This window comes from Oncorhynchus mykiss, chromosome 3, assembly GCF_013265735.2.
Source record: "Oncorhynchus mykiss isolate Arlee chromosome 3, USDA_OmykA_1.1, whole genome shotgun sequence".
NCBI lineage: Eukaryota > Metazoa > Chordata > Actinopteri > Salmoniformes > Salmonidae > Oncorhynchus > Oncorhynchus mykiss.
The window spans coordinates 38,972,917-38,990,232 of NC_048567.1; the positions used below are offsets into that span (position 1 = coordinate 38,972,917).

Here is a 17,316-nt window from a genome sequence, read left to right on the forward strand (position 1 = left end):
ACCAGATGCCTCAGAAATATAGATTCCCATAGAAAAACAAATGAAAACAGTGAATTAAAAAAAAAAAATCCTGAATGGTCTGTCTTCGGGGTTTTGCCTGCCAAATAAGTTACGTTATACTTACAGACATCATTTTAAGTTTTAGAAACTTTCGAGTGTTATCTATTCAAAACTAACAATTATATTAATATCCTAGCTTCTGGGCCTGAGTAGCAGGCAGTTTACTTTGGGCACGATTTTCATCCGGAGGTGAAAATACTGCCCTCTATCCCAAACAGGTTAACAAACTATAGTTTTGGCAAGTTGGTTAGGAGATGAACTTTGTGCATGACAAGTCATTTTTCAAAAAATTGTTTGCAGACAGACATTATTTCACTGTATCACAATTCCAATGGGTCAGAAGTTTACATACACCAAGTTGACTGTGCCTTTAAACAGCATGGAAAATCCCAGAAATTTATGTCATGGCTTTAGAAGCTTCTGATAGGCTAATTGACATAATTTGAGTCAATCGGAGGTGTTCCTGTGGATGGATTTCAAGGCCTACCTTCAAACTCAGTGCCTCTGCTTGACATCAAGGGAAAATAAAAAGCAATCAGTCAAGACCTAAGAAAAGACATTGTAGACCTCCACAAGTCTGGTTCATCCTTCGGAGCAATTTCCAAACGCCTGAAGGTTCCACTTTCATCTGTACAAAACAATAGTACCCAAGTATAAAAACCATGGGACCACGCAGCCGTCATACCGCTAAGGAAGGAGACACGTTCTGTCTCCTAGAGATGAACGTACTTTGGTGTGAAAAGTGCAAATCCCAGAACAACAGCAAATGACCTTGTGAAGATGCTGGAGGAAACAGGTACAAAAGTATCTATATCCACAGTAAAACAAGTCCTATATCGACATAACCTGAAAGGCCGCTCAGCAAGGAAGAAGCCACTGCTCCAAAACCGCCATAAAAAAGCTAGACTACAGTTTAAGTGTGTGCGAGCAAGGAGGCCTACAAACCTGACTCAGTTACACCAGCTCTGTCAGGAGGAATGGGCCAAAATTCACCCAACTTATTGTGGGAAGCTTGTGGAAGGCTACCCGTAACGTTTGACCCAAGTTAAACAATTTCAAGGCAATGCTACCAAATACTAATTGAGTGTATGTAAACTTCTGACCCACTGGGATGTAATGAAAGAAATAAAAGCTGAAATAAATCACTCTCTTTACTATTATTCTGACATTTCACATTCTAAAAATAAAGTGGTGATCCTAACTGACCTAAGACAGGGAATCTTTGTGAAAAATTGAGGTTAAATGTATTTGGCTGAGGTAAAACGTCTGACTTCAACTGTACATATTACCTCAACACCGGTGCCCCCCACACAATAACACATAGACTCTGTACCGGTACCTCCTGTATATAGCCCCACTATTGTTATTATCTCTTACTTTTTGGGGGGGGTTTCTTAAAACTGCATTGTTGGTTAAGAGCTTATAAGTAAGATTTCATTGTAAGGTCTGTTGTATTCGGCGCATGTGACAAATACAATTTGATCTGATTTTTAAAAATAAGTTCTATTTGACTCAACATTCCATGCCGTACACCAAGGCATTGTTGGCAGAATAGATGAATGCAGTTCACTGCATGATTAATATAATTCACCAATACATTTCTTGGTAGTCCCTGGTAAATTGTTTGAAGCCTTCATTCGGGATGCACTGTTTCAGTTTCAATATTTTAGACAAAATGGCAAATGTTCGTAAGGCTGGGAATGTCAATAAAATCAAACTAGCGAGAGCAATGATAACAATTCATTCATAACGTGGCTAATAAGCTAGTGTATCTATACTGAAAACAAATGCAACATGCAAACACTTTAACGATTTACAATTCATATAGGCAAATCCATCAATGGGTTAAATGAATTAGCCCCTAATCTATGGATTTCAAATGACTGGGCAGGGGGCACAGCCATGGGTGGGCCTGGGAGGGCATAAGCCCACCCACTTGGGAGCCAGACCCAGCCAATCAGAATGAGTTTCTCTCTGCAAAAGGGCTTTAAAACAAAGAAATACTCCTCAGTTTCATCAGCTGTCCGGGTGGCTGGTCTTAGTATATCCTGCAGGGTGGAGTGGTTACACATGGTCTGAGGTTGTGAGGCTGGTTGGACGTACTGCCAAATTCTCTAAAACAAAGTTGGTGGCGGCTTATGGTAGAGAAATTAACACTCAATTCTCTGGCAACAGCTTTGGTGGACAACCCTGCAGTCAGCATGCCAAGTGCACACTCCCTCAAAATTTGGGACATCTGTGGCTCTGTGTGTGTTGTGTGACAAAAATGAGTGACCTCTTATTGTCTCCAGCACAAGGTGCACCTGTGTAATGATCATGCTGTTTAATCAGCTTCAGGTAAATGGATTATCTTGACAAAGGAGAAATACTCTGGGATCTTTTATTTAAGCTCATGAAACATGGGACCAACACTTTACAAGCTAAAAGCACGGAGCCTAACGTTAGTTAGCTATTAGGAGGATGTCATGTAATGTCATTGGAGGAGTGGGTGAGTGACTGACTTTATCCCGTCATATCGTTTTCAGTGGCATTACACAGCTAGAGACACAGGTGTCATTTATTTAGACTGTTATCCAGTTAGCATATCTCTTGCGTTTGCAAATTCAATCTGGCTATCTACTCCGATTTCAGAGCACTCTCATCTGAGTGTGGCAGAGCGCAGAATAACTGATGAATTTACAAACGCGTAACACCCATTAGATGACAGGTGTCAGTAAACGTAGGCAAAAAAAGTAATCGTCACAAACGATGTAGATAACATGTAACCAGCTCTGCTACAGCGAGCAAAATGGTCAGAGTGAGGTGTTCTCTCATGTGTGTCTGAAAGAGGGCTCCCGAGTGGCACAGCGGTCTAAGGCACTGCATCTCAGTGCTAGAGCTGTCACTACAGACCATGATTAAATTCCAGGCTGTATCACAACCGGCTGTGATTGGGAGTCCCATAGGCTGAGTTTGGCCCGGGGTAGGCCGCCATGTAAATAAGAATTTGTTCTAAACTGATTTTCCAAGTTTAATAAAGGTTAAAAAAAAAATACATTTTAAAAAAGTAGCTGGCTAGCAAGCTAGACAACTTTAGCCAGTTAGCTTGGGTGCTTGGTTGGGACAAGAATGAATGCATTGGCAGGCAAGCTGCAGAAGGATGAGTAGGCTACAATTTCCCATGGTTTATCTGTGCACTTTTGACAGTCAACTAGCTGAATAAGTTGAGTTCATATCAAATGTTCCTTCATTATATTTTAGGTAATCTTGCTCTGGCTAGCATTAGTTGTTGATCTTGTTGTTGTGCGTAACTGAGGGAGAGAGAGCCTTCCTTCATGGTTGTTTGATCAATTGGACTGCAAAGTTCCCAGATGTAAGAGGACTCCCGTGGTATTTACATATTTGCAGAAATCCATTCCGGTGTATTTTGTGGCTTTTGGCGAATGCGTTCTAATGACCTAAAGTCACACTGTTAATACTGCCTGAAAACACACAGTCCAGTTCAAAGTGAATTACGGAAGTCCTTTGTGGAAAATGGCTTGTTTGCATAAAGGCCTACTGTAGCTCTGATTGACTAAGGCGCACCTGTCTGAGTAGACTCCGGTCTTGTGTGAGACATACGTTTTTATTAGGTTTTAATTACTGCAGTGTCTATTAATTGTCCTAACGCATGGCCCCTTTCCTTCTCTATTGCTATAGAACTTCACAAATACCTAAGTATAAGTAATTCCCAAACACTAAGAATTTATGAAAATGTAAAAATGAACATGTCTAAGTGCTCGCTTGTCAAAAGTGTAATATTCTTCCTATATATGAACAGATTTTAATAAGATTTAATGTTGCTAAAATGCTGTCAGTTCCACTTTAAAGGCTAATGCGGTTTTTTGTTGAGATACATTTTTAAGAAAGGATAGCTAAAATGGCATATGAGATAGTTCATTGTTTAATCTAAATACTATATATTTTGTGTAATATATTCACACAAAATAAGATATTTCTACATAAAGACATTTGAGTAAAGAACCAATCCTAACTTGAATGTGAATCACACATTTATGTCAATGGGAGTTTTGCTTGAAAGTTTGAGATGCGCTCAGGGCCTATATTCACAAAGTGTCTCCGAGTAACAGTGCTATTCTAGGATCAGGTCCCCCCCGTCCATGTAATCTTCTAATTAAGATCTAGAAGGCCAAACTTCTAGATCAGCATTACTAATTTGAGACACTTTTTGAATACAAGTCCTGATCTCAGGTTCAGGTTATGACCTGAGTGAGCAGAGGGTGTGCTACTTACCAATGATGTGTTTGCTGGCAAAGATCTCGGAGGTAGCAAGGACGTGCGAGTTGATTAGGGCCTCGTCGATCCTCAGGAAGGTCTGGTCCCCACTGGCCCCGATCCAGGTGGCCTTGCGGCCATACTTGGCGCCAATGTTGGGCATGGGGGAAGGCTTGGCGTTCCAGTAGGGCATATCCAGGATTGGCCGACCCAGCTGCCCTTTCTGTGGAGAGGTGTATAACATTTTAGAAATTACACTTCAGTCATTTAGTCGTGTCAGTCATCTCATATAGAATGATTTAGAAATCACTGCATTCAACAATAGGTAAAACAACCAGGATCAGACAAGACAAAGAAGAGAAGTTAGTATCCCCATTCTGTGGTCACAATATTAATCTATATGTATTCAATAAGAATGTGTATGGACTTCAGTAAATAATAGATTTAGACAATATGGTATTGGTATGGCATTGCGTTTTAACGTAACATTGCACTCTGAGGAAAAACAAAGATGTGACCATTACAACAAGGTCAATAAGGAAAATTAATGATTATGGTTGGGGTTAGATACAATTAAATGGTTTTAGTTCATCAAGAAAAAAAGTGACAAAAATCACATTGTGTAAAAAAAGACATCTAAACTCGAAACAGTAGGGGCATAGACCAGAACAGCTGCGTGGCGTACCGAGAAGCTGCCGAAGGTGAAGACTTGTCCGTCCATGAGGAGCACAGCTGTGTGGTTACTACCAGCTGTCACCTGGACACTCGGACCTGGGAGGGCCTGCACCAGCGTGGGAGAGCCCCTACAAAGGCACAGAGTAATTAAATAATTAATTACCCAGGTTCAAGGACAGCCTTTACACCCCCCCCCCCCGCAAACAAACTTAGGTTAAATATTACGGGACCAGTGTTGTCATGATACCAGTATCGCAATACTTTTTAAAATTTTATTACCATTGGTTGCGTAACCTGGGCATCCACCCATGGTTCTCAGAATGACAGAAATCACATTTAGTTGATGAATATTCATTTGAACAGAACATGCAACTCAGATGCAACTGTGTGCATCATTCTTACCAACATCCGATGAGTAATTTGAAGATGTCAGAATACGTCCAGTGGAAGTTAAGCTTTCCTTAAAGTAATTAGCCAAAATTATATAGCCTAATTAGCTTTCTCCTGTCTATACATAAATAAATCAAATCATTCAAAATATGCTACTACACCAGAAATTATGATTTGACCACAGAGGATTAACAGCTTTAAAACAAGTTTTATAAAAATATAAAACCTGCTGATTGTTTTAAACGGCAAAGTCTGCAGTCGGAAAGGCCCGCATTTTGGGCAGAGCGCGCAGCAAATAGTTTGGGAAACAAATGGCTATTGCTGTAAAGAGAAGGCAATCAAAATAATACAATCTGTGTTTTAGTTATCAGAATTATTAACTTAATTGAATGAAAAGTAGCCTTCTTATTAGCACCGGTTGAGAACATCAGCCATATCCCCGGTAAGTGTGCATATTCACAGTCTTGGGTCAGTGCCACTTTTGTTTGTTTTTGGACAATAATTTCCTCCTCCAGGTTAGATGGACATCATATTGTATTTGTGTGTCCCCTTTTCGTAGGCCTAATACAGTGGGGACAACAAGTATTTACAGGTAACGAGTTCAAACAGGTGCAGTTAATACAGGTAATGAGTGGAGAACAGGAGAACTTCTTAAAGAAAAACTAACAGGTCTGTGAGAGCCGGAATTATTACTGGTTGGTAGGTGATCAAATAATTTTGTCATGCAATAAAATGAAAATGAATTACTTAAAAATCATACAATGTGATTTTCTGGATTTTTTTTTTTTAGATTCCGTCTCTCACAGTTGAAGTGTACCTATGATAAAAATTACAGACCTCTACATGCTTTGTAAGTAGGAAAACCTGCAAAATCGGCAGTGTGTCAAATACTTGTTCTCCCCACTGTATATGGATCAGACAACGTTGTTTTTATTGATCTGTTTGTCAGTGTCAGCAGAGTAGGCTACCATGTAATTTTGGTAGAATAAAAAAAAATATTAGGCAAATGTCTTCGGTCATAAAGTGTAGTAGAATTGCATGAAACGTGTAAATAAAATGTATTTTTTTTTGTGCAAAGGAGAAGAAATATAGACTTATATAGCATAGCCCTATTCTAACATGATGACAATACAGGGCGCGTGTGTCCGTTGATGTTGATTTTGCCCACCCACACCAGATGCGGTCAGGACGCAGGTTGAAATATCAAAAATAACTCAACCAACTACAATAATTTGGGGACAGGACGAAAAGCATTAAACATTTATGGCAATTTAGCTAGCTAGCTTGCTGTTGATAGCAATTTTTTCCTGGGATATAAAAATTGGGTTGTTATTTTACCTGAAATGCACAAGGTCCTCAACTCAATTAATCCACAGATAAAAGGGTAAACCGAGTTTGTTTCTAGTAATCTCAACTCCTTCAGGCTTCTTCTTCAGACTTTATATGGCGGCTGGCAACCACCGGTTGGCAACCACAAGATGAACTCAGTTCATCTTTCAATCACCCATGTGGGTATATGCCCCTAAAAACCAATGAGGGGATGGGAGATGCAGGGTTTGCAGCGCTTTAAACTTCACAAATAGAACCAAGTTCTATTTTAGCACCTGGCTACGCAGAAGCTCGTTGAAGCGCACGAGCAGTGCGCTTTCCTCAGCCAACAAGATGAGTAACGAACAGCAAAATCACTAGCCAATGTCTATCTACTATCCCCCATAGTAGAAAAGTGTACCTATTCTATTGGTCAGCTTGTTCTGTGCAAGAAAGAAATAGCCTATTCCAAACAGACTCTGGGACAGTGGTGGGACGATAGATGCCAAATTCATACAACCAGTAGGCCTAGGATACATCACAAAAAAGTAAAAAGCAATGACGATTATGCAACAGATCAGATCGTTTAGCATAAAATGTTGATAGGCCTAAACTATTATTTCTACATATTATAAGCGCAGCAAGGTGCACAAGGCAGTAGGCTTCGCACAAATGTTTGTCCCATAATACAAATTAGCGTGAAACACACCATTGGGAGCGATGTTATGTGATACTGAGCTGTAGTCAATGAATAGCATTCTCAAGTAAGGTGTTCCCTTTGTCCAGGTAGGAAAGGGCACTGAGGTGCAATAGATTGCATCATCTGTAGATCTGTTGAGGCGGTATGCAAATTGGAGTAGGTCTTGGGGTTATGGGATAATGGTGTTGATGTGAGCCATGACCAGCCTTTCAAAGCACTTCATGGCTACAGACGTGAGTGCTACGGGGCGGTAATCATTTAGGCAGATTACCTTGGTGTTCTTGGGCACAAGGACTATGGAAGTCTGCTTGAAACATGTTGTTACTACAGACTCTGTTAGGGAGAGGTTGAAAATGTCAGTGAAGACACTTGCCAGTTGGTCAGCGCTTGCATACACGTCCTGGTAATCAGTCTGGCCCTGCAGACTTCTGAATGTCGACATGTTTAACGGTCTTACTCACACTGGCTATGGAGAGCGTAATCACACAGTCGTACGGAACAGCTGATGTCTCATGCATGCTTCAGTGTCGCTTGCCTCGACGCGAGCATAGAAGTAATTTAGCTCATCTGGTTGGCTCGTGTCACTGGGCAGCTCGCGGCTGTGCTTCCCTTTGTGGTCCATAATAGCCCTGCAACATCCGACGAGCATCGGAGCCGGTGTAATTTGATGGTTTGATAATACTCCTCAATTTCATCATAAGAATCCCGGAACATATTCCAGTCTAAGCTAGCAAAACAGTCTTGTCGTTTAGCATCTGCTTCATCTGACCACTTCCGTATTGGTCAAGTCACTGGTACTTCCTGCTTTAGTTTTCGCTTGGAAGCAGGAATCAGGAGGATAGAGTTATGGTCAGATTTGCTAAATGGAGGGCGAGGGAGAGCTTTGTATACGTCTCTGTGTGTGGAGTAAAGGTGGTGTAGAGTTGTTCTCCCCTCTGGTTGCACAGGTAACATGCTGGTAGAAGTGAGGTAAAATAGATTATAGTTTCCCTGCATTAAAGTCCCCGGCCAGTAGGAGCACCGCCTCTGGATGAGCATGTTCTTGTTTGCTAATGGCCTTATACAGCTCGTTGAGTGTAGTCGTAGTGCCAGCATTGGTTTGTGGTGGTAAATAGACAACCAAGAAAAATATAGATTCAAACTATCTTGGTAAATAGTGTGGTCAACAGCTTATCATGAGATTCTCTACCCCGACCTACATCCCCGATATCGCAGTCTTTCCTTCATGTAAATGACAGGGATATGGTCCTTGTCGGGTGTCTGAAGTAAACACTTTGCATTCGACTCGTTAAAGAAAAAAATATTTGTCTAGTACGAGGAGAATAATCGCTGTCCTGATATCCAGAAGCTCTTTTCAGTAATAAGAGACGGTGGCAGACACATTATGGGACAAATAACGTGAAAAAACACAGGGTTAGGAATCCATAAAACGGCAGCCATCTCCTCCGGCGCCATCTATAATGGTGCTGTTATTGTTAAGTGGAAGTGTCTAGGTGCAACAACGGCTCAGCCGTGAAGTGGTAGGCCACACAAGCTCACCGAACGGGACTGCCTAGTGCTGATGCGCATAAAAATAGTCCTCGGTTGCAACACTCACTACCGAGTTCCAAACGGCCCCTGGAAGCAACTTCAGCAAAATAACTTTTCGGCAGAAGCTTCATGGAATGGGTTAGCAGTTGCACACAATCCTGCAATGCCCCAACCAAAATCCATGGATCACCATGGGCAATGCCAAGCGTCGGTGGTAGTTGTGTAAAGCTCGCCGCCATTTGACTCTGGAACAGTGGAAACGCGTTCTCTGGAGTGATGAATCACACTTCACCATCTGGCAGTCCGACGGATGAATCTGGGTTTGGCGGATGCCAGGAGAATGCTGCCTTCCCTAATGCCTTGTGACAACTGTACAGTTTGGTGGAGGAGGAATAATGGTCTGGGCTTGTTTTTCATGGTTCGGGCTAGGCCCCTTAGTTCCAGTGAAAGGAAATCATAACGTTACAGCATACAATGACATTCATTCAGTTTGGGGAAGGCCCTTTGTTGTTTCAGCATGACAATGCTCCCGTGCACAAAGCAAGGTCCATACATAAATGGTTTGTCGAGATCGGTGTGGAAAAACTTGGCTGGCCTTGACCTCAACTCAATCCAACACCTTTGGGATGAATTGGAACACTGACCTCGAGCCAGGCCAAATCGCCAAACATCAGCGCCGATCTCACTAATGCTCGTGACTGAATGGAAGCAAGTCCCCGCCGCAATGTTCTACCATCTAGTGGAAAGCCTTCCCAGAAGATTGGATGCTGTTGTAAGCAGCAAAGGGGGGACCAACTCCATATTACTGCCCATGATTTTGGAATGAGATGTTCAACGAGAACGTGTCCACATACTTTTGACAATGTTGTGTACAGTATATAGACAGGTGTGTGCCTTTCCAAATCATGTCCAACCAATTGAATTTAACAGGTAGACTCCAATCAAGTTGTAGAAACATTTCAAGGATGATCAATGGAAACAGGATACAGCTGAGCTCAATTTCAAGTCTCATAGCAAAGGGGCTGAATAATTATGTAAGTAAGATATGTTTTTTATTTTTAATACATTTGCTAATAAAAAATGTAAAACTTGTTTTCGCTTTGTAATTATGAGGTATTGTGTGGATGAGGAAAAACATGTATTTCATCCATTTTATAATAAGGCTGTAACGTAACAAGACGTGGAAAACCTCGAGTGCATTTGGAAAGTATCAGACCCCTAGACTTTTTCCACATTTTGTTACGTTACCACTTTATTCTAAAATGTATTAAATAGCTTTTTTTCCCTCATCAATCTACACACAATACCCTATAATGACAAAGCAAAAATATATTTAGAATTTCTTGCAAATTTACCCCCCAAAAAACTGAAATATCACATTTACATAAGCATTCAAAGCCTTTACTCAGTACTTTGTTAAAGCATCTTTGGCAGCAATTACAGCCTCGAGTCTTCTTGAGTATGACGCTACACATTTGGCAAACCTGTATTTGGGGAGTTTCTCCCATTGTTCTCTGCAGATCCTCTCAAGCTCTGTCAGGTTGGATGGGGAGCGTCACTGCACAGCTATTTTCAGGTCTCTCCAGAGATGTTCGAACGGGTTCTGGCTCTGGCTAGGCCATTCAAGGAGATTCAGAGACTTGTCCCGAAGCCACTCCTGCATTGTCTTGGCTGTGTGCTTACGGTCATTGTCCTTTTGGAAGGTGAACCTTTGCCCCAGTCTGAAGTCCTGAGCGCTCTAGAGCAGGTTCTCTTCAAGGATCTCTCTGTACTTTGCTCAGTTCATCTTTCCCTCGATCCGGACTAGTCTCCCAGTCCCTGCCGCTGAAAAACATCCCCATAGCACGATGCTGCCAATACCATTCTTCACCGTAGGGATGGTGCCAGGTTTTCTCCAGACGTGATGATTGGCATTCAGGCCCGAGTTCAATCTTTGTTTCATCAGACCAGAGAATCTTGTTTCTCATGGCCAGAGTCCTTTAGATGCCTTTTGGCAAACTCCAAGCAGGCTGTCATGTGCCTTTTACTGAGGAGTGGCTTCTGTCTGGCCACTCTAGCATAAAGGCCTGATTGGTGGGGGGCTGCTGAGATAATTGTCCTTCTGGAAGGTTCTACCATCTCCACAAAGAAACTACAGAGCTCTTTCAGAGTGACCATCGGGTTCATGGTCACCTCCCTGACCAAGGTGCTTCTCAACCGATTGCTCAATTTGGCCTGGAGACCAGCTCTAGGAAGAGTCTTGGTGGTTCCAATCTTCTTCCATTTAACTATGATGGAGGCCACTGTGTTCATGGGGTCCTTCAATGCTGCAAATACTGTTTGATACCCTTCCCCCAAATCTGTGCCTGGACACAATCCTGTATCGGAGCTCTACGGACAATTACTTCAACGTCATGGCTTGGTTTTTGCTCTGAAATGCACTGTCAACTGTGGGACCTTATACAGACAGGTGTATTTCCAAATCATGTCCAATCAATTTAATTTTAAACAGGTGGACTCGAATCAAGTTGTAGAAACATCTCAAGGATGATCAATGGAAACAGGATGCACCTGAGCTCAATTGCAAGTTTCATAGCAAAGGGTCTGAATTCTTACGTAAATAAGGTCTTTCAGGCTTTTTATATTTTATTTATTTTTTATTCTAAAAATATGTTTTCACTTTATCATCACAGGAAACAGTTTGATGAGGATTTTTTTTCTAATAAATTTTAGAATAAGGCTAACGTAACAAAATGCGGAAAAAGCGAAGAGGTCTGAATACATGCACTGTAAATAGTGTTAGGACTTTGGGTGTAAAGTGTTACCAAATAAAGATATACAAAAACTTGCAGAGAGCATATCCAACTAACAAGCTCTTAGAAAGAAATATAAACTATTTGAACCAAGACTTAACAAAATGTTGGAACAAGATGGAGGGAATGTTAGAGCATAACTAATGAAAGTACAATTAACGAAAATGTACGCGTAACCCAGTATAAACTAATGTATAGAATGTATTATACAGGAGCCCAAATTCACAAATTCTACAGCACAACAGCAAGAGTCATGCCTTAAGTGTAAAACAAACATTAACTCAATAATCCATGCATTCTGGAAATGCTATAAAATCAATAAATTATGGGCGGAGCTAGAAAGCTGGCTGTTTCAATGAATTACAATCTTAACTTCTTGTATATAGGGGGCGCTATTTTAATTTTTGGATGAAAAACATTCCCGTTTTAAACAAGATATTTTGTCACAAAAAGATGCTCGACTATGCATATAATTGACAGCTTTGGAAAGAAAACACACTGACGTTTCCAAAACTGCAAAGATATTGTCTGAGTGCCACAGAACTGATGTTACAGGCGAAACCCAGATAAAAATCCAATCAGAAAGTGCCGCATTTTTTGAAACCGCCTCATGCCAATGACTCCTTATATGGCTGTGAATGGGCCATGAATGAGCTTAGGCTTTCTGTCGCTTCCCCAAGGTGTCGACAGCATTGTGACGTATTTGTAGGCATATCATTGGAAGATTGACCATAAGAGACTACATCTACCAGGTGGTCGCTTGGTGTCCTCCGTTGCAATTATTGCGTAATCTCCAGCTGCAGTATTTTTCCGTTTGCTTCTGATGAGAAACCAACTGTCACGACTGATATATTATCGAATAGATATGTGAAAAACACCTTGAGGATTGATTCTAAACAACGTTTGCCATGTTTCTGTCGATATTATGGAGATAATTTGGAAAAAAGTTTGGCGTTGTAGTGACTGCATTTTCCGGTCTTCTTCTTAGCCAAACGCGATGAACAAAACGGAGCTATTTCGCCAACACAAATAATATTTTTGGAAAAAATGAACTAACTGAGAGTCTCGTCATTGAAATCTGAAGTTCTTCAAAGGTAAATGATTTTATTTGAATGCTTTTCTTGTTTTTGTGAAAATGTTGCCGGCTGAATGCTAGGCTTAATGCTATGCTAGGCTATCAATACTCTTACGCAAATGCTGATGTAGCTTTGGTTGAAAAGCATATTTTGAAAATCTGAGATGACAGTGATGTTAACAAAAGGCTAAGCTTGTGTTTCAATATATTTATTTCATTTGTGATTTTCATGAATAGAAAAAGTTGCGTTATGCTAATGCGTTATAGTTTAAGTATTTTTCTGTCGATTTCTCAGCCAAGCAGGATGAACATTTGCTACCTAACTGGGACTCTCCTGAGTGAAAGCATCTGAAGTTCTTCAAAGGTAAATTATTTAATTTGGTTGCTTTTCTTATTTTTGTGAAAATGTTGCCTGCAGCCAGCACAGCCTAAGCATAGCATTATGCCATGCTAAACTTACACAAATGCTTGTCTAGCGTTGGCTGTAACGCATATTTAGAAAATCTGAGATGACAGTGTTGTTAACAAAACGCTAAGCTTGTGTTTGAATATATTTATTTCATTTGCGATTTTCATGAATAGGAAACAATGCGTTATGGTAATGCGCTTGAGGCTATGATTACGCTCCCGGATACGGGATTGCTCGTCGCTAGAGGTTAACGTTCTTTTAACCCGTCAGTCTGCATATTTCAAAACATGGCATATGGCGGTGTAGCGGAATACCCAATGGGCTGGATAATTGTCTTCTCACTCATTTTGCAAACAAGTGTACTTAACTTCAAAATCAATCAATCCGCCAACATTAACAATTGAAAAATCAAATGATTTATTATTGAAATATTGAAATAGCATGGGCAAACGAGAAAAACAAATTGGTATAATTTAAGGCCATGTGGCAAACAATAATGCAGGCACTAGCGATGGGGGTGTGAGCATGTGGGTCTACCACTATAAATATTTCCAATCTGGGAGGTAAACTTGATAAAGTATTCCTAAGGTAAATACAGTGCCTTGCGAAAGTATTCGGCCCCCTTGAACTTTGCGACCTTTTGCCACATTTCAGGCTTCAAACATAAAGATATAAAACTGTATTTTTTTGTGAAGAATCAACAACAAGTGGGACACAATCATGAAGTGGAACGACATTTATTGGATATTTCAAACTTTTTTAACAAATCAAAAACTGAAAAATTGGGCGTGCAAAATTATTCAGCCCCTTTACTTTCAGTGCAGCAAACTCTCTCCAGAAGTTCAGTGAGGATCTCTGAATGATCCAATGTTGACCTAAATGACTACTGATGATAAATACAATCCACCTGTGTGTAATCAAGTCTCCGTATAAATGCACCTGCACTGTGATAGTCTCAGAGGTCCGTTAAAAGCGCAGAGAGCATCATGAAGAACAAGGAACACACCAGGCAGGTCCGAGATACTGTTGTGAAGAAGTTTAAAGCCGGATTTGGATACAAAAAGATTTCCCAAGCTTTAAACATCCCAAGAAGCACTGTGCAAGCGATAATATTGAAATGGAAGGAGTATCAGACCACTGCAAATCTACCAAGACCTGGCCGTCCCTCTAAACTTTCAGCTCATACAAGGAGAAGACTGATCAGTGATGCAGCCAAGAGAACCATGATCACTCTGGATGAACTGCAGAGATCTACAGCTGAGGTGGGAGACTGTCCATAGGACAACAATCAGTTGTATATTGCACAAATCTGGCCTTTATGGAAGAGAAGAAGAAAGCAATTTCTTAAAGATATCCATAAAAAGTGTTGTTTAAAGTTTGCCACAAGCCACCTGGGAGACACACCAAACATGTGGAAGAAGGTGCTCTGGTCAGATGAAACCAAAATTGAACTTTTTGGCAACAATGCAAAATGTTATGTTTGGCGTAAAAGCAACACAGCTGAACACACCATCCCCACTGTCAAACATGGTGGTGGCAGCATCATGGTTTGGGCCTGCTTTTCTTCAGCAGGGACAGGGAAGATGGTTAAAATTGATGGGAAGATGGATGGAGCCAAATACAGGACCATTCTGGAAGAAAACCTGATGGAGTCTGCAAAAGACCTGAGACTGGGACGGAGATTTGTCTTCCAACAAGACAATGATCCAAAACATAAAGCAAAATCTACAATGGAATGGTTCAAAAATAAACATATCCAGGTGTTAGAATGGCCAAGTCAAAGTCCAGACCTGAATCCAATTGAGAATCTGTGGAAAGAACTGAAAACTGCTGTTCGCAAATGCTCTCCATCCAACCTCACTGAGCTCGAGCTGTTTTGCAAGGAGGAATGGGAAAAAATGTCAGTCTCTCGATGTGCAAAACTGATAGAGACATACCCCAAGCGACTTACAGCTGTAATCGCAGCAAAAGGTGGCGCTACAAAGTATTAACTTAAGGGGGCTGAATAATTTTGCACGCCCAATTTTTCAGTTTTTGATTTGTTAAAAAAGTTTGAAATATCCAATAAATGTCGTTCCACTTCATGATTGTGTCCCACTTGTTGTTGATTCTTCACAAAAAAATACAGTTTTATATCTTTATGTTTGAAGCCTGAAATGTGGCAAAAGGTCGCAAAGTTCAAGGGGGCCGAATACTTTCGCAAGGCACTGTATGTCTAACCATGAGAGGCAAGCCCCAACGGGTTGCTACTCTATGTACTTGTGGAAAACACTGTTATCCTACACTATTAACACCTATTCATTATCTGAACAGAACATCTAGAACTGTTTTTTAGTGTCCAAATGTTTAACATTTTTGCATTCGTGCATGTCAGTGGTTACCTTGAGTTGACGTCTCCGTGTCCAAGCTGGCCATGCTGACCGTAGCCAAACGTATAGACATCCCCATTCTCCATCAGCACCACTACAGGACAGAACAAGAGACAAATACATTCCACCACATTACTTACCTGAATATGTTGTGCACGTTTCATATGTTCATGTGTGTTATTTTCTATATACAGTCATGTTACAGAGAGTATTGCCATCTTACATTATCCACAGAATTTCAATTGTACATGTGTATTTGTCATTGAACTGATAAGTGCTAACTTGCTGAAAACAACAAATAGGGTCATAAAGAATTATCCTATTAACACATTTCCAAACAGGTCAGGTCCCAGCAGATTGAAATCTTCTGACATCCTCTACAAGTTAAGTTGACATGTGTATTTGTTTTAGGACTGTCGTAGAATGGATAATTTACTTGACTATTTATTTTAGGAGCACTTTAGGTATCCCCAAAAAGTACTAAAATCAAATGACAAAATATTGAATTTGGCTTTTAATAATATAGCCCAGAGAAACGCATTGAAAACCATTCATGAATGGCAAAAAAATTACAAAATATAATCAAAAGAAACAACGTTTTGAAGAGTTTGTCCTATATCTAGGATACAAAAGAAAGCGCAGGAAATATTTATACAGTACCAGTCAAAAGTTTGGACACACCTACTCATTCAAGGGTATTTCTTTATTTTTACTATTTTCTACATATGTAGAATAATTGTGAAGACAGCAAAACTATGAAACAACACATTTGGAATCATGTAGTAACCAAAAAAGTGTTACATCAAAATATCTGATATATTTGAGATTCTTCAAAGTAGACACCCTTTGCCTTGATGACAGCATGGCACACTCTTGGAATTAATTTCAATTAACAGGTGTGCCTTGTTAAAAGTTCATTTGTGGAATTTCTTTTCTTCTTAATGTGTTTGGGCCAATCAGTTGTCAATCAGTTGTGTTGTGACAAGGTAGGTTTGGTATACAAAAGATAGCCCTATTTGGTAAAAGACCAAGTCCATATTATGGTAAGAACAGCTCAAATAAGCAAAGAGAAACGACAGTCCATCATTACTTTAACTTCTTCGATATAGGGGGCGCTCTTTACATTTTTGGATGAAAAACGTTCCCGTTTTAAACAAGATATTTTGTCACGAAAAGATGCTCGACTATGCATATAATTGACAGCTTTGGAAAGAAAACACTGACGTTTCCAAAACTGCAAAGATATTGTCTGTGAGTGCCACAGAACTGATGTTACAGGCGAAACCCAAAGGTTAATGATTTTATTTGAATGCTTTTCTTGTTTTTGTGAAAATGTTGCCTGCTGAATGCTATGCTAGGCTATCAAAACTCTTACACAAATGCTTGTGTAGCTTTGGTTAAAGCATATTTTGAAAATCTGAGATGACAGTGTTGTTAACAAAAGGCTAAGCTTGTGTTTCAATATATTTATTTCATTTAATTTGCGATTTTCATGAATAGGAAACGTTGCGTTATGGTAATGAGCTTGAGGCTATGATTACGCTCCCGGATACGGGATTGCTCGATGCTAGACGTTAAGACATGAAGGTCAGTCAATCCGGAAAATTTCTTCAAGTGCAGACGCAAAAAAACATCAAGCAGTATGATGAAACTGGCTCTCATGAGGACCGCCACAGATAGACCCATAGTTACCTCTGCTGCAGAGGATATATTCATTTGAGTTAACTGCACCTCAGATTGCAGCCCAAATAAAT

At 40.3% G+C, this 17,316-nt stretch overlaps 1 protein-coding gene across 24 annotated transcripts in view; it reads right to left on the minus strand.

Annotated features, from left to right (window-relative positions):
• LOC110519948 (E3 ubiquitin-protein ligase MYCBP2) overlaps positions 1-17,316 on the minus strand; it is a 344,395-nt gene that overhangs the window by 177,224 nt on the left and 149,855 nt on the right. For all 24 annotated transcript variants that reach the window (XM_036974062.1, XM_036974063.1, XM_036974061.1 and 21 more), the window contains 3 exons: positions 15,575-15,656; positions 5,000-5,117; positions 4,333-4,537 (listed from right to left, as the gene is read on the minus strand). In XM_036974062.1, coding sequence (XP_036829957.1) covers positions 4,333-4,537; positions 5,000-5,117; positions 15,575-15,656 — 405 coding nt within the window. The remainder of the gene's footprint in view (positions 1-4,332; positions 4,538-4,999; positions 5,118-15,574; positions 15,657-17,316) is intronic.